The following is an 18,334-nucleotide window of genomic DNA, read 5'->3' on the forward strand; positions in this document are numbered from 1 at the left end:
TTGGAAGGAGTTGGAACTAACCAACTGTAGGCTTTAGAAACCCTATAGGGCAGTTCTACCCTATACTATAGGGTTGCTGGTCAACTCAATTGCCATCGACTCTATAGCAGTGGGTTTTTTTTTTCTTGTTTTAAATTTTATAAATAAATTACATTTATTTTATAAATATATATGTGTGTGTGTGTGTGTGTGTATGAGATGTTCCAAAAGACTTTATATATAAATATATATATGTGTAATATATTGTTATTCTGACATATTTCATGTAGCAGGAGTGATACATATTCTTTGTCTGTATTTGGAGGATAGTATAAGTGATTAATAAAATTTGCTTCACTCTTGTCATCTAACTTTACCGTATATCTGAACATAGAATATCCCAGTGTGACTGGAGGACCTTGTTTATGTTATTTGCCCTTAACAAGAATGTGCAAAAGCATACAGTACTGGGTTGTCAGTGAAGGCAAACACAGGTATACGGATGGGTAGATGGGTGGGCAGGCTGAACTATTATGTATGTCTGTGCAGCAGGGAGTGTACCCAAGACCATGTATAGGGTTGGCAGACAATGGTTTTACAAGTATATTTGTATGTTCTGTAAGAACTCCCGGGGCTATAGTACAGCTGACAAGGCACAAGATTGTAGTCACTTCTTCATCACAGCCAGTTACCCAGAGGGACTGAGTAGTTGAATCTGTGGGCCTCGGGACCATAGTCTCAGGGGACATCAAGCTTAATTGGCATAACATACTACATAAAACATTGTTCCACCTCCTACTTTGGTGAGTAGCGACTGGGATCTTAAAAGCTTGCAAGCAGCCATCTAGATACAAAGATGGGTCTCTCCTCATCCAGAGCAAAGAATAATGAAGAAAACTAAATATTCATGGAAACAATTAGTCCTCGTGACCGGTACACCATGTGATCCTCAGCCTATACGACTATGAGACCAGAAGAACTAGATGGTACCCAGCTACCACTGTCAACCACTTACAGGGGAATCAAAATCATTTGGGAAAAAAAAGGGGGACCAGGTTTGCTGGTCTGATAGAGCCTGGTGGAACCACTGAGACTGTGGTCCCTAGTTGCCCTTAAGGTCTGGAATTGAACCCATACCTGTGGCTTCCAGCCAAACAAAATACAGGCATATGAGTTGAACATGTACCTGAGGTAGATATACTACTTGGAGAGAACAATCATGGGAGAAAGAAGGGCTGTTTATGCATAGGGAGACAGTTCGGGGCAGGAGTGCATGGAGGGATGGACACAGGAAAGAGGTAACTATCGGGAGAAAGTGGGAGGAGAGCTGTTTCATTGTGATAAATTGTAGTCAGTGTCAAGAGACAGTGTGTGTGTGAACTGCTGTATGGAAAGTGAATTTGGTCTGTCAACTTTCACCCAAATCACAATTAAAAAAAAAAAAAAAAGAATGTGCATAAGGCAGAGAAAGACACAAAAGATTACCCTAGGTTTATGCTGTGTTTTTTAGAGGCTTGTTGGACATGAATATCTCATATTCTCTTTTTTCCTTTTGTTTGCTATTTATCTTAGTTTCTCTGTGCTGCTATAGCAGAAATACCACAGGTGAATGGCTTTAATCAACAAAACTAATTTTCTCACAATTCAGGATATTGGCTCTAGGGGAAGGCTTTTTTCTCTGCCAACTCTACGTAAAGGTTCCTGTCTCTTTAAGCTTCTCTTCTTAGGTTCCTTGGTGAACTTTATGTGAGGTGGTATCTGTCTTCCCCCATCTGTGTGTCCTTTTCTCTTTTGTTATCTTAAAGGTGATTGGCTTAAGACACACCACACTTGTACACTGATACATTCTCATTAACATAACAAAGAAACCTCTATTACTGAATATGCTTATACATCTAAGGCTATACCAATAGCTATGAGTCAATTACAACTCATAGTGACCCTATAGAACAGGGTGGGACTGCCCCATAGGGTTTCCAAGGCTGCAGTCTTTACTAAAGTAGATTAGCACATCTTTTTTCTGTGTAGTGTTGGTGGGTTTGAACGGCTGACCTTTGGGTTAGCAGCTGAACACTTAACTACTGTGCCACCAGAGTTCCTTTTCCAGAGGTGTAGGGGTTAGTATTTACAACACATATTTTTGAAGGGTACAGTTTAATCTTTAACAATACCCCAAAGATTTTTAAACCCTGCCACAGTTTACCATACTAATATTTTAGATGGGTGAGATGTGCGTTTTTCTTTTTTCAAATGGTTGAATTGTAATTGTGAAATGAGAGAGGAACATCGGAGAACTGCTTACTAGAGGGATGGTCTCAGACTGATCAGTTTTAGGAATGGGTAGTTGTGGGAGTAGGAGATCAGGAATTCTATTCTCTAAAATTATTCCCAACATCTGTTAGAAAGTCTGTGAGTACTCCCAACAGTATTCTTCTTGATTGATATAATTGGAATATAACCCTATGTGGTAAAGTTGTATGTCAGCTTGGCTGGGCCTGGTTGAGCGGCTGGGCAGCTGGATGTAGCATTACCCATGATGAGAATGGTAATCAACTCCATGGTGGAATCTACTGTGAACAACTGAGTAGCTGCCTTTAGGTATGTGGGTCTGCTTCCCATATATAAGTAGCAGCTTTGGGAATGGTCTCTAGCTTATGGCACATGTAGCCATGTCATTGTTCATGGCCTGCCATCCTCTGCCGACTTTGGGACTTAGAATGGACTTAAATTAATGGCCTGCCGTGTGGCTTGGTAACATCAGCACTATGCCATTTTATTTGTTGACCTTGGGCTTGTGAACCTCAGCAGCCAGCAGCTGTCTGAGTGAAGAGATACCTCTAGCTCCAGTGGGCCGGGAACAGGAGGCAGAGCTGAACGCCAAGGTTGAAGGGCTTTCACCCAGCCCCTAGAGCCTGGCATTTTGAACTCAGACTTAAAGCCTTCAAACTGTAAGAATAAACTCCTGTTTGTTAAAGCCATCCCATTTGTGGTATATTGTCAGAGTGGCACTAGGTAACCAGAACACTATATGTATTCCAGTTTAAGGACTCCTGTCCTGAATTACAGTAGTACTAAATAGTTTGTACTTTTCAGAACTTAATATGTTACTTTATATCTCTATATCTGTGATCACTGGGTATCTTCTCCCTGGAATGTCTTTCCTGCTAATATCTGCCTTCTAAACGTCTCTTACAAGATTCATCTCAGAGGACATCTTACTTCTGAAGCTTGTTTTCTACTCACTGCCGTCGAGTCAGATCCGACTCATAGCGACCCTTCCTTGGGTTTCCAAGGCGGTATGGTATCACTATGGAAGTAGATTGCCCAACCTTCCTTCCGAGGAGTGGCTGGTGGGTTTGAACTGCTGGGCTTCTGGTTAGCAGTTAGATGCCTTAGGCACTATGCCACCAGAGCTCCCAAAGTTTGTTTTACCACTGTTGTTACTGTTGTTGAGTCAGACCCGACTCATAGTGGTCCCTCCTTGGGTTTCCAAGGCTGTATCACTACGGAAGTAGTTACTGCACAGCCTTCCTTCTGAGGAGTGACAGGTGGGTTTGAACCGCCAGCCTTTTGGTTAGCAGTCAAGTGCTTTAGGCACTAAGCTACCAGAGCTCCTTGTTTTACCACTGCTATATAGAATCGTGTGTGTGTGAGTGTGTGTGTGCGCACGCGTGTGCATGTACGCATGCTGGTATGTATATGTGTCAACTTGGCTGGGCCTGGTTGAGTGGCTGGGCAGCTGAATGTAGTTATTCCACCTGGTGAGATAAGTAATTAACTCCATGTGGAATCTGTTGGAGCAGCTGAGTAGTTGCTTTGGCTATGTGGTTTGCTTCCCATATATAAGAAGCAGCTTTGGGAATGGTCTCTGGCTTATGGCACCCTTGAACCCTGCATTTAGCCGTGTTGTTTTTCAGCAGCCTGCCATGCTCTGCCAACCTTGGAACTTACAATGGACTTGAATTAATGGCCTGCTGTGTGGTTTGGTAACTTCAGGACTGTGCCATTTTATTTGTTGACCTTGGGCTTGCAAGCCTCAGCAGCCAGTAGCTGCCTGAGTGGAGAGATGCTTCTAGCTGCAGTGGGCCGGGAGCAGAAAGCAGAGCTAAAGCCCAAGGTTGAGGGGCTTTCACACAGCCCCTAGAGCCTGGCATTTTGAACTCGGACTTCTAGCCTCCTGAACTGTAAGAGAATAAACTCCTGTTTGTTGAGACCATCCCATTGGTGGTATATTCTTGTCAGAGTGGCACTAGGTAACCAGAACAGTGTGTGTGTGCGTGCCCTAAATACAGGTATGCATCACTTAACATTCATTCTGGAAATATCTGGCTGCAAATCTGTCCATGGTCTCATAAGGTTTTTTTTTTTCCAAAGGGAAAGCAGCTCTCCTATTGTTTATTTCTTCCTAATGGTTTCAAGATCCCAGATCTGCAGAGTGAGCAAGCAGTGAGGTTCCAGGGCGCATCCCAATCCCTGTAGTGCCTCCTCCTCTGCCTCTTCCTTCTCCTTCTCCTTGCTTCATTCACACACCCAGCACCATGCAGTCTTTTACTCACAGCACAGAGCAACACCTGCTATGGTTCCTCCACTCTTGTCGTGGGCACTGGTGGTGCTGGCTGGGCCCAGGGCACTTGTGAGCTGCATTAGCAGCTGCACATGATGAACAGGGCAGCGGCAGCTAGGGCCACCACTGGCAGCCATGTTCCCAGCATCCACAACCTGCTCCCTGCCTGATGCCTGTGGCCAACTCTCTGTAGGACTCCCAACCCCACCCCCACCCCCTGTTCCTGGGCATACACATGCACAAAGTCCCAATGCAGCTGACAGTGCAGGCTTCAGCGAGGCCAGCCTCTTATGTCCAGTGGATACAACTCTGAGGCTTTGTCCAGCAGGCTCCCATAAGGTTTTAATATAATAAGCTTTATAGAGATTTAACTGTGGATTGTATGAGGACTGCCTGCATATAATAGGGTGTTCACACAGCATTCGAATCACATAACATCGTATTTCACAGAATATTGTGGACATTTGGTGGTGAAAACTGTACTTCTGTCATAGCATCTGTCACATTTCATTAAATTTGTTTCTCCTACTAGACTAGAAGAGAATCACCGTATTTGTTACTTTTCTATTACTGCATAACAAATTATCACCTAGTACCAGCTAGAAACACTCATTATGTAACAGTTTCAGTGAGTCAGAAGTCCAGGTGTGGGTTACTTGGGTCCACTGGTCAGGGTCTCATAAGGCTGCAATGAAAGTATTGGCTGGGGCTGTGCTGCCATCTGAGGCTCAGAGTCCTCTTCCAAGCCCATGCGGTTGTTGGCAGAATTTATCTCCTTGCAGCTGTAGAACTTACAGCTTTTCTTCTTCAAGATTAGCAGGAGAGAGGCTCTGACCTCATGGAATGCCCTAGTCCCTCTTTTAAGGGCTTCTGTCTGGTTAAATGAGGGCTACTGGGGTACACAATGGTTAAGGAAATTAGTTAAGTAGGTTGGTGTTTCGAATCCACTCAGTGGCTCCATGGGAGAAAGACCTAGGTATCTGTTTTCTTAAAGGGTGTAACCTAGGAAACCATGTAAGACAGTTTTACTGTGTGACATTGGGCTACTGTGAGTTGGAATGGACTCCATGTTACACAATTACAATAGATCAGGATGTGGGGAGGAGGAATTGAAGGTGAGTTCATGGTTTCTGGCTTGGATGACTGGGACCTAACAACAACAAGCAATCTAAAATAATGTCTTTTGATTAATTCAAGATCAACTGATTTGGGACCTTAATATCTGCAAAATCCCTTCATCTTAGAGATATTCTTTTGGCTAGATATAAGTCCCAAGTTCCCTCCCTGTACTCAAGGGGAGGTGATAATACAAGAGCTTGACTTGGGGGTCACCCTAGGGTGTGTTTGCCACACCTTGGCTTTCTCCTCTCTGTTCTGAAAACCTAACCCACTGACTGGAAAAGAGTTGGTGTTGGCCAATGTGGAGTGGAAGGGTAGATGTGTGGGCAAGTGAATGGATGGAGGGCAAAACTGAAGCACAGGCTACTTGTCACTTTCTCAAGGTCTCAATCATGGTTATATAGCCTCTCTTACAGGCTTTTTTCTATACTCTACTTTCCTGTTAAATTCTTATTATTACCTGAAGATGTTCTCTAGAGAGGGAGGGGAAGGGATTAAGTGAGACTTTGAATATTTTTTTAATATAGTTTGACTTTGGAATTAGTTTGATTTTGAACTTCTACGTCTTCAAAATAAAATTTTAAAAAGGCAGAAATTGTTTTTTGATGGTTAATTTACTTGCTTCAAAAAGAAAAAAATCACCCTTTTTCTTCAATTTTAATGTTCATTATGTGTGTAATTAATTTCAAATATAATATAAAATTTTATATATAAAGCAGCATTTAAGTTACTTTTGCTTAATTAATTTTTAAAAAAACATGGTTTTTACTCCTGTCTCAGCAATTATTTTAATGTAGTCAGCATCCACTGTAATGCTATGATTAAAAACCTACTTTGAGATCATTAGAAATATATATTCTCACAATGATATTTTTCAAAATTTAATTTGGGTAAACAAATTAAGGATCCTTTTTCCTTTGCTTTTTATTTCATATGCTGGGTTTGCTCCTAACGAGCATGTGACTTTTGGAAGTTGGTGTTGAGGTTGGGCCCCAAATGAAAATTAAGTGTCAGAGATTTGTTTTGGGTCATGTTTAACCAAGCCAGTCAGCCCTCAGACAGTGGAAAACTTTTCATTGTTAGCTGTCACTGCCTCTTGCCAAGATCCTCTTGGGTCATTTCTTCTGTTCATCTGTTCCAGAGCTTTTTCACCTCTTCCTGTGGTCTAGGACTCCTGCACACTTTAAGGTCAGCTTCTCCCAAAGTCAGGACTCTCCTATATAGGCAAAGGTATTTTGGGAGAGTCATCAAAACAACTTTCATGGCTTTGTTGGAGACAGTATGGCCCAATAGTTAAAAGCATTCACTATGGATCTAAACTGCATGGGTTCAAATCATAATTTCAGTGTCTAACTATGTTACCTTGGGCAAGTTCCTTAACCTCAATTTTTCCTTTGTAAAGTGGAGATGATACTAATACTTATCTCATAAATTGTGTGTGGATTTAGTGTTGAACAGTGCCTGCTGCATAGGAGGCTTTGTATAATTGTTAATTGTTTGCCTGCCTGTCATCCTAAAAAAATACTGTGAAGAGATAGACTCCATCCCCTTATCTCCTCTTACTACTGTGACATTCTCTTGTTTCACAGTAACTAATTATTTACTAATTATCAAATGGGAAAAAGAAAGGGAAGGGAAGAGAGACAATAAGAAATTAATTTGTGTTGCATGTTGAACTCTTGCCCACTCAGAAAGATACTTCTTATCACTGTTACTGGTTATGATAGGCCAGGCCCCAAACCAAACCCTCTACCAACTACCTCCATTGCTTAAGAGGGCAAAAGGTTACACTTCAGATGATGTCCTTTTCTATTTTTCTCCTGTATTATTCTGTCACTGGATTTCTTCAAAGCAACATACTCAGCTATTTAGAAGCAAAGCTATAATGCTGTATTGTGAAGACATGAATGGAGTTTGGGCTACATGAGCTTGGATTAGTTAGAAATATACCTTTTTTTTTTCCCTCCACTTGAACAAGACACAGTTTAGCATCAGATTCTTAGTGACTTTATTGAACCTAGAGATTAATCAGTACTTTGGTCCCATTCCTCTTGAATTTTTCTTGCTGATCTTTTTTGCTAGCTCAAGGATGTACCTTTTTGTTCTGAGGTAAAATTTGTGGTATCTGAAGGTACTAGAATAGTAATTGATTTTATTTTGGTAGTCTGAATAATATTTCTTGCTGTCTCATCTAGTTTTTCTAAATGAGCCCTACTTTTTCCCTTTTATACATTTTTAAAATGCAGGCTTTCCTAAAGAGCTTCATCACCTGCCTTTGTCCACCCTAGCCTACCCACTGCTTTCAGTTGGTTACGAAGCTAGTTCCTCCAAGTCTCATTGTCTTTTCAGCACAAATATACCATATTTAGTACATACTGAGTTTATTCCTGCTAAATCTACTCTGAAGGGGGCTCTGGTGGTATAACAGTTACATGCTTAGCTGCTAACTGAAGGGTTGGTGGTTCAAACCTACCCTGTGGCTCCATAGGAGAATGACCTGAAGATCTGCTTCCATAAGATTACAGCCTAGACGACCATATGGGGCAGTTCTGCTTTCTCACGTGGGGTCGCTTTGAGTCTGAATTGACCAGAGGCACCTGACAACAACACAGCAATCTGTTTTCAAAGCAATGTATATTATGTGGAGCTTTCTGCCTTATTTCTTCATTGATTCCACTTTTTCGTATTTCTCTACCCCTTGACCAAAAGATAACAGTGTGAATTCCTATTCATTTTTCTTCTTTATTTGGACCTTTGCTCTTCATGAGGTTATATAAGTAATGGGTCATTTTACGATTTTTCTTGTATTGTTGTTGTTGTTGTTGTTGTTATGTGCCATCGAGTCAGACCCGACTCATAGCGACCCCTCCTTGGGTTTCCGAGGCAGTATCACTACGGAAGTAGGATTGCCCAACCTTCCTCCTGAGGAGTGGCTGGTGGGTTTGAACTGCCAGCCGTCTGGTTAGCAGGCAAGTGTCTTAGCCACTATGCTACCAGAGCTCCCTTTCTTGTATTACTGGTGTAATTTTAGTTTCTTATTCATGAAAACGAAGAAAGCACTTTTACTAAGATAGTGAACCAAAAAAAACCCCAAACTTACTGCCACTGAGTTGGATCCGACCCAAGCGACCCCTCCTTGGGTTTCCGAGGCAGTATCGTTACAGAAGTAGATTGCCCAACCTTCCTTTGGAGAAATAGCTAGTGGATTTGAACCTCCAGCTTTCTGGTTAGCAGTCAAATGCCTTAGGCACTAGGCCACCAGAGCTCCTACACTAAGATAATAAGTTGTAGTTAAGAATTGGGCATGTTGAATGCTTCTGCCTAAGTATAATGCTTTGTCACTTACGCTTGATTAGAAGACACTTTTACCTTCTATTTATTAAAGATTCTTTCTGGGAATGACTGAATTTGAGAGTTCTTTGCTGTTAAAGGTTGAAAGTCACATCAAACAAAGGCTATTCTATATTCCAGTAATATTTCACTAGCATTAAAAATTTTTAACTAGAGTATACATTCAGCTATGAGTTGGGTCTGACTCGACAGCACAAAACAACAACAACATACATTCAGCGGCCATGTTAATTAAGCACTTGTATACCAAGCACCATAATGGGCCACTGGAAATAAAAACAACTTTAGCATGATTTCTGACTCCAGAGGACTTAACCATGATGAGACACACTGCAGAGTAATGCAAAGAGCTTTAGTCTTGGAATTATCACATTCAACTCTGCCTCTTACCAGTGTATAACAAAGAACAAGTTGTCTTAACCATTCTGTTTCCTCATTTGTAAAATGAAGGAATTGTACTAAGTGCTTTCTTAAGACCTTGCCTCCTGACATTCTGTGATTCCAGAATTTTCTTACTGCTACTTAACACCATGTGAGAATCAAATTAGAAAAAAATTATGAAAGCACTTTATAAACTATTAAGTGTTACATAAACAAAGATGTTACTGTTTATTTACTAATTTGACATTATTTACTGATGTTTTCAGTCCAAGGACCACATGAATTAAGTGTTGTAACTAAATTCCAGAAGCTTAAGAGTGTGACCTTTTCCTGATTTTAACTTCAAGTACTAAGGGCACTTTAGAGTACCTTATTATCCCATTATTTAGTAAAATAGGTTGTCTATAAATACACATTGATTGAAACCATTGGTTTTGGAAAATCAGCATAGTAACAAAGTAAAGCACAATCCCTGTTGGTATGATTTTGAGCTGTCTGTTCTATGCTGTAAAGGAGCTCTGGTAGCACAGTGCCTAAGGCATATAACTGCTAACCAGAAGGTTGGCAGTTCAAACCACAGCCACTCCGCAGAAGGAAGACAAGGCAATCTACTTCTGTAAAGATTTAGTGCCTCAGGAACCCAGTGGGGGTCGCTATGAGTTGGAGTTGACTTGATGGCAGTGGGTTTTCGGTTCTATGCTGTTGTTAGGTGCCATCGAGTCAGTTCTGATTCACAGCGACCCTTTGACCAACAGAACAAAACACTGCCAGGTCCTGTGCCATCCTCACAACCACAGCTATGTTTCAGCCCTTTGTTATAGCTGCTCGCTGTGTTAGTTCATCTCGTTGAAGGTCTTCCCCTTTTTCACTGAGCCTCCACTTTATCAGGCATAGCATCCTTGTCCAGGGGCTGGTCCCTCCTGATAACATCTCCAAAGTATGTGAGATGAAGTCTTACCATCCTCACTTCTAAAGAGTATTCTGGCTGTACTTCTTCCAAAACGGATTTGTTCGTTCTTCTGGCAGTCCGTGGCGTACTCGGTATTCTTTACAAGCACCGTAATTCAAATGAATCCCTGTTCTATACTAGACTTTTGAAAGTCTAGGTTAATAGGTAACTGTCCATCATTATGGAATAATTGTGTTTTTGCAAATGTGACTGCATATTTTCAACTTGCCCTGGGACTACCATGTCTAAATATATAATATGTTATAATTTATGGTGAGTTGTTTTGGCTTTTTTTCCCTCTAAAGTTTTTCAAGTATATGATATCTGCTAGACCTTCAAATTTATAAATTGTTTTTGAGAGTATAGTTAACGTCCATGTTTGTAGATTATAAAAATCTCTGCTAATCTATAGGAGAATTTAGACCATAAGCTAATTCATAAAGTTGAATCAGTAATTGTTTCAATTTTATTGGATGTTTATTCTCTGATCTAAATACCAGTTTCAGCTCTTCGAATTTTTTATTGGTAAGCATTGATTGCCACCAGTATGCTCATTCTTTAAAAGTTCATAGTGCACACCCTTAATATTCTTTTATTTGGTTTGTTTATAATTACTACTCAGTAATTTTACTTACTGTTCAAATGTTGAGGCTCTTTCACTAATAGCTGCTTTTGAAATAAGATTTGAACATATTTTCATTTGCAGAGTTCCTGGCAATAAAGAGCAATAAATAACCGTTGCTCATTTAATTTGTTAACATTTAAGGTGAATGCTTTCAAATTAATTTTATGTTCATGTTTGTAAGATAGTAAAATTGGTTTACTTTCAGCTTTTGAAGAATAAAATCATTACCCTGTGATACTGATAAACTCATATACCTAATGATTCATCTCCTTTTACATACGCTAGGAAAGTGGTATTTCATTGTTAAAACTGTAATTGGGTTAGTCAGCCAGAGTGAACCTCTAATTGTTTCCAAATGCTTACTTTTTGGTTTGGATGCAACTCCAAGTCTTAGCTCAGTCAGGAATTTGCTAAGCTTTTTCTTTCCTACATATCCTTTCATTATGGCTAGATAGATCCATGCTAAAATTTGTTTTATGATCCCCATTAAGATAGTTAATCAGAAAAATATGGTAACTAACTCCTCTGTTAAGCATAATTTTAAAAGGCAAAAATTTAGAGTTTTACAGGTTTCTTTCTATTTTTAGACCTTTGAAATTGTTATGAAAATTGACATTAGTTCTAAATTGTATGACACTGTGATAGTAAGCAACTCTTTTTTCCCAACCTAATTATAACACCTACTGCTGGAATTCTTACATTATTTTAAAATTGGTCATGGAGAAAATTAGTGTGAAACATCCATGTGCTTTAGTGAAATGATTGCTACTGAGGAATCTTAATGTTATATTAAAATTCTACCTAAGCAAACACCCCACCCACCAGCTCTTACAGCTCAAGGTCCTTGGGGGAAAAGAAATCACTAAACCTAAGTATTCTAACGCAATAAATATTTTAACAATAAGTTTTCTAAAACAATAAAAGTTGTTTGCAAAAATATGTTTTATTCCTACTGCTAAAAAAAACAGACAAAGAAAGTTTCCATTGAATTGATCGCTACTCACGGAGGCCCCATGTGTATCAAAGTAGAACTTTTGCTCTATAGTGTTTAGTGGCTGATTTCTTTTTTTTTTTTTAAACTTAATGCCAGCCTTTCTTTGAGGTGCCTCTGGGTGGACTTGAGTTGCCAACCTTTCAGTTACACTACCCAGGGTGTTGAGGGCAGCTGCTAAGTAGTCCACAGTAATTTCATTGTCCATATTTATGTGCCTTCTGTTGCAATTGAGTCCATGTCCTCTTGTATTCCTGTTTTTCTTTTCTCTCCTTTTTTTTTTTATATTTTATTTTATTTTTTTTTATTAGGATTTGGGTGAAGATTTACAGAGTAAATTCACTTTTCATACAGCAGTTCACATATACTTTGTAAAGTAAATTATTAGCATGCTGATAAGGAAATTATTTACCAAAAGTTGATAGCAAATGAAATGGATACAGGCATAATCTTATGTTGTTAGTTGCTCTCAAGTCACCTCTGACTCATGCTGATGCCATGTACAACAGAACATCTGTACTATCATCACTATCATCGGTGTGCTCAAGTTCATTGCTATGACCACTGTGTTTTGAGTGCCTTCTAATCTAGGGGACTCATCTTCCAGCACTATATGGGACAATATTCTGTTGTGATCCAGAGGATTTTCATTGCCTGATTCTCAGAAGACTGCCCAACCTTTCTTCCTAGTCTGCCTTCGTCTGGAAGCTCTGTTGAAACCTGTCCACTATGGGTGACCCTACTGGGATTTGAAATATTGGTGGCATAGCTTCTAGCATCATAGTGAAATGCAAGCCAACACAGCATGACAAACTGATAGATGATTGTTCAGATATAATCTATAGTTGTTTTGAATTCAAAAGTGCTTTTTGCCAAATGGAGGGCCCTAAATAAGTGTCTCTTACCAGAGTTTCATTGACCTCTGGATAGACATTTTCAATGGTTATGAATTTTTCTTTCAAATTATATATTATGTTTTTGTTATTCCCATTGCCTAGCACATACTGGCATATGATAAGCATATGTTTTTTAAATGGAATTTTTCAAAATTGAATTTGAACTTTAAAATTCTGATCTGTTACTCTAGATGCCTGCTCATAATTATCTCCTTACGCAGGTTATTTTGATTGTCTGGGCTTCCATTTCCACAACTGTAATGTTCTATCTGGTTCTAGAAAATCTGATGCCAAGGAGATAGTGGGTGCTTAATAATTCATACTTTGTATTGATTTGTTAATAAAATTTATTTGTAAGATTAGCTAATTAATAACTGAGTGAATTCGTTTGCCAAGTATATTTTATGCCTCATATGAAAGCATTAAAGGACCTCTGGTGGTGTATTATGGTGGCATTAAGGAGGTCTGGTGGCACTGTAATAAGGCAGTCAGCTACTAACCAAAAGGTTGGTGGTTCAAATCTACTAGCTGTTCCATGGAAGAAAGATGAGGCAATCTGCCTTGCAGCCTTGGAAACCCTATGGGTTCTAACACTATGAGCCAGAGTGGCAGTGGGTTTGGTTTCGGTTGGTTTGTGGTGATACTGCTTTTTTAAAATGTATTAAAACAGCATGTACCCTTCATTTTCAAATATATTCTGTAATATTCCTAGTAGTTTGGCTACTCTTTCTTACTGAATGACAAATATTTTTAAGATAGAAGAACTTGTCTGCTTAACACACTCCTTTTTATAGATGGGAATAGTGATGTTCTGGAAGGTTATGCAGTTTGTCTAAAGCTATTTTAATGGTAGACAGAATTAGAGGTCAAGTATCATGATTCCATTTGAGTCTGTTTTCCAACTCACGTGTCTCCAGGCCTTAGTAATAGTATCTTGGAATAAAGATTGGAGAAGGAAAGGTCAAAATAGCTAAGCTTGGAAGACATATTTAGAAAAAATATTTTTTCCTATTGTTAAACATTGGTTTCAAACAAAATGATTTCTTGCCTCATTTTCTGAGAAGTACAATAAGGAAAGTAAGAAAACATAAAAATTTTAATTTTGATACATAAAAACCTTCCTGTGACATGCTTTTTTTTCCTGTGAAATGGGGATGGAGAGAAGAAAAAATGTCATGTAATTTATTTTTAAGTGGCTAATGATTTGACTGCTAACCAGAAGTCTGGCAGTTCAAACCTACCAGCCACTCCTCAGAAGGAAGATTGGGCAATCTGCTTCCGTAGTGATACCACCTCGGAAAGCCAAGGAGGGGTCTCTGTGAGTCGGAACTGACTCGATGGCAATGTGTTTTGCGTTTGGTCTACCAACATGTTTTTCTTTGTTTTTTGTTTTTTAAATCTTGGAAGGCTTTAATTAATAACAGTATACTGGATTGAAACATACCACTTTTCATTTTAGATGAAGAAATAACCAGTATTCTTTCACTGTCAAAATCCTTAAATCTGCTTCCAGTTGCTTTCCACCAATTTATTCCTCTTAACAAATTGCACCAAAGCTTGGTGACTAAAAAGACAAGTTTTTATTATTTTTTTTCTGTGATTCAGAAATACTGGGAATGGCTAATGGGGTTCTCTGCAGTCAAGGTGTTGGCCAGGACTATAGTCTTCTTAAGGCTCCTTTAGGGAAGAATCTGCTCACATCAGCGGTTGTTGACAGTATTTAGTTCTCTTGGGCTGCTCGACTAAGGGCCTCAGTTCCTCACTAGAAGCATCCCTCACTTCCTTGCCTGTGAGTCTCTTTACAGGATAGCTCACAATATAACAGCTATGAGTTAAGTGGGACAGCATGAGAGGTGGATGAACAAGACAGTTTCTTTTAACATAATCTTGGAAGTAACTTCTCATCACTTTTGCCATACTCTTTTCATTAGTAGCAAGAAGTCACTAGGTCTAGCCCACACTCAAAGGGAGGGAATTACACAAGGGCATGAATGCCAGAAACGCAGGAATCATGGGGACCCATCTTTGAAGCTGCCTAGCACAGTGCATTTGAGGAAATAAAACTAGAGGCAGAGGAACTACTTAAGCTATTATAATAATCCAGGTAAAGGATATGGAGATTATTGTAGATGTGTCATGGAATGGGAGGGAAGGTGATGGAGGCAATAAATATTTAGGATGTTAAATCATGAGAACTTGTTGATTTAGAGCATGGGAGTTATAAGGAAGAAGGAAGAATTAAGGGTGCCATCTAAATATTCTTGATTCTTAAATAATCATCTATCTGTAAAATATTTTTACTAGAAAGTGATGGAAACTCTTGTCCACATTGAGCTTTTTCATCTTCATTAGCTTTCATTCCCGCCTATATTTTAGTCATCTAGACTTGACCTTGACATTGCTTTCACTGTTTTTTTTCCACAATAGCCAGTTGTTGTTGTTGTTAGGTGCCATCAAGTCGGCTCCGACTCATAGCGACCCTGTGTACAACAGAACGAAATGCTGCCCGGTCCTGTGCCCCCTTAGCCAACTTCAAGCAGTAGAGTGGTGGCTTACTACCTTGACTCATTGGAATCACCTGAAGAACCTTTTCAAAATGTAGATATCTAGACCTTCCCTCAAAATTCTGGTTCAGTATGTTAGAAATTAAAACTCTAAGGTGAATTTTCTAAGGTGAATTTGATGTGTAGCTAAGTTAGAAAATGCCATTAGCATCACCCTAACCATTACAATTAGCAGTTGTTATGTTGCATTTAATCATCCATATATCCTAAAGCAGTAATTGCCAAATACTGGTTGAAGACTAGCTACACCATCAGTTCATGCAGACTTTTAGGCCCTGTCTATTCACTAGGTCTGTGGTAATGTCTAGGTTTCTGTATTTTTTAAATAATGAAACAGGACTGATGTGTTAAGCAGGTTGAAGTATATTTTATAAATGGACTGAAACAGCATATTAGTTTTGTTTGTATCTTCTTTAACAGTTCTGTTCAGATAAATGCATAGAAATATGAAGGATCAGTTGGAAATACTGGCTTTAGAAATTACCTTGGAAGGTTATAATCTTTGGAGTCATGTTTCAAATAGTGGTTGAATGACTGCTGTGTTTAGATTTTTAGATGGTTTAGTGTACTAAGTATTATAACTTTAGTCTGCTATACACTAATACTGTGTTTTCTCTAGTTCCTGTATTTTAGATAATGGTTTCCTGATCAAATTAAAAATTTGGAACAATGACTGGGTTCTTTTTTTCATTCTGATAAATTTTATTATATTCTGTATTACTTTATTGCAGGATGGGATTGTCAGAATGTGATTTTAACAAATTGGTTTTGTTCCTTTTCTTTAGTGTCATTCCTCTTCTAAGAGAATCTGTTGGAATATTGATGCAGAGAACTCCTCCCCTGTTGGAAAATACTCTGCCTCAGTGTTATCAGAGGGTAAGGTTCAGAGCTCCCAGGCAACTGGATTTTATGTTGTTTTTAAACTGTTAGGGTTTTTAACTTTTACAGAAATGGGTACCATGTGTGAATAATTTAGTATTTCTTCCCAGATTGAATGCTGACCATGAATGCCATTTATGTAAACCAAAACAAAATCCTTGGAAAATATTGAACTTTACTAAAGAAAATGTGGTAAAAATTTGTCCTCATCTAGAAATTGAAGGTTTCTTTCAAAATACAGAATATGAATAGCAGATGAGATAAGCATTTAGTCAGCATATATTTTTTGAGCTCCTGCTTTGTGGCAGACATTTCCAGGGTACTTGAGATGTCATGGTAAACAAGACAGACATCATTTCAAGGCACTTAAAGCCCAGTGGGGATACATAAATATATAAATAATTACAGTAGTAAAAATAAAACAGGGTGATATGATGGGTGGCTATATTGGATTCACTGAGGAAGTCATATTTAAGTTGAACTTTGATGACAAGAAGGAGCCAGCCATATGAAAATCTTGAAAAAGAGTGTTCCAGGCAAAAGAAAATGCTTATAACAAAAGTATTATGGCTGGAACTAACTCAGTGTGCTTGGGAAGCCAAAAGCTACTGTGGCTAAAGCATAATGAATAAAGGGAAGAGTGGCTTGTAAGATTGGAGAGAATGGCAGGGGCCCGATCAAGCAGAAGGTTTGGTCATAAAAGAGGTTTAGATTTAACTGTAATTCAATGGAAAGCATTGGAAAGCTTTTAGGTGGGGAAGTATCATAAATTTAAGTTATATTTTTAAAAGATTATTCTGGTGGCGTAGTGCCTAAGGTATCTGACTGCTAACCAGAAGGCTGGTGGTTCAAATCTACCAGCCACTCCTCAGAAGGAAGACTGGGAAATATGCTTCTGTAGAGATACTGCCTCGGAAACCCGAGGAGGAGTCACTATGATTCGGGACCGACTTGACATCAGTGAGTTTGGTTTGGTTTTGGTTATATAAAGAAGAAATTCTAGGGAGGAGGAAAACTTTTTTGAGATTGTGAATTCTATCACTTCCTAAGAGTCTACTTCATGGATTCTGTCCTTTATTTCCTTCCTTCCTTATTTCTTGGGCCTTTCTTTTTTTAAACTTCCTTAGCACATTTGTGTTTATTCTTGTTCTCTGATCGATAAGTTTGAAACTGAACTTTCCCAGCTTCTGTCTCAGCTGTGCCCTATAAATTTTGATATGAGTACTCTATACATAGCAGCTCAATACATACTTGTTAATTAAGTCAAACATTCCCTCCTGTTTTTAACTAGCGAGTCTGTTAACTGACATTGCACAATAACCTAAGTGGGAGAGGACACTTATATTTTATTATGTTAATATCTATACTTTATATTTTAGGTGCAGCAGTTGCAAGGTGTTTACAGTTTACAAGAGCAGCATTTCTGGACTTTATGTTCTGACGTTTATGTTGGGACCTTGAAATTAGTGGTAGCCCCTGATGCTGATGCAAGGTGGATTTTAAGCCAAACGCATAATATTTTTACTCAGGTATGCTATTTTATTCACTTCTTTTGAGGATCTTGAGATCTACTACATACATTAGTTTTAGAAATATTTAATATTTAAACATCTTAAATATGTACTACTACATTATGAAGTAAAGCTTTAATTTTTTTCAACCACAGAGATAAAATATGGGAGAACCTTATTTTAGTTAATACTCTTACAGAAGATAGTTCCTTTTTTTTCTTTAATGGTTGTACTGATTTGCATCCCTTCAAGAGAAAGTATATTCTCCTTTGAGAGGCACACAAGAGGTACAGACAACAAAGATAAACACTTTTGAATATACAATATTGCATTATCAGTAGTAACAGACATTAATACACAGGCAGATACATAGGTAGACAGACTGTGAATGATCTGGGCTGTCTAGACAAAAGAAAACATACCCATGACCACATATGAGTTTCGCAGATGACTATTTCTACAGTGTATTTGTATGTGTTGTAAGAATGTCCGTATAAATAGAACTAGCAAGGGGCAAGGTTATGG

General features: G+C 38.8%; 1 protein-coding gene across 1 annotated transcript in view; it reads left to right on the forward strand.

Annotated features, from left to right (window-relative positions):
* SLC30A7 (solute carrier family 30 member 7) overlaps window positions 1-18,334 on the forward strand; it is a 103,222-nt gene that overhangs the window by 74,804 nt on the left and 10,084 nt on the right. Inside the window, exons 9-10 of the mRNA XM_042780306.1 lie at window positions 16,205-16,295; window positions 17,678-17,827. Coding sequence (XP_042636240.1) covers window positions 16,205-16,295; window positions 17,678-17,827 — 241 coding nt within the window. The remainder of the gene's footprint in view (window positions 1-16,204; window positions 16,296-17,677; window positions 17,828-18,334) is intronic.

This window comes from Orycteropus afer, unplaced genomic scaffold (genome assembly GCF_000298275.1).
Source record: "Orycteropus afer afer isolate SDZICR_OR568_19922 unplaced genomic scaffold, OryAfe1.0 scaffold00033, whole genome shotgun sequence".
Classification (NCBI taxonomy): Eukaryota; Metazoa; Chordata; class Mammalia; order Tubulidentata; family Orycteropodidae; genus Orycteropus; species Orycteropus afer.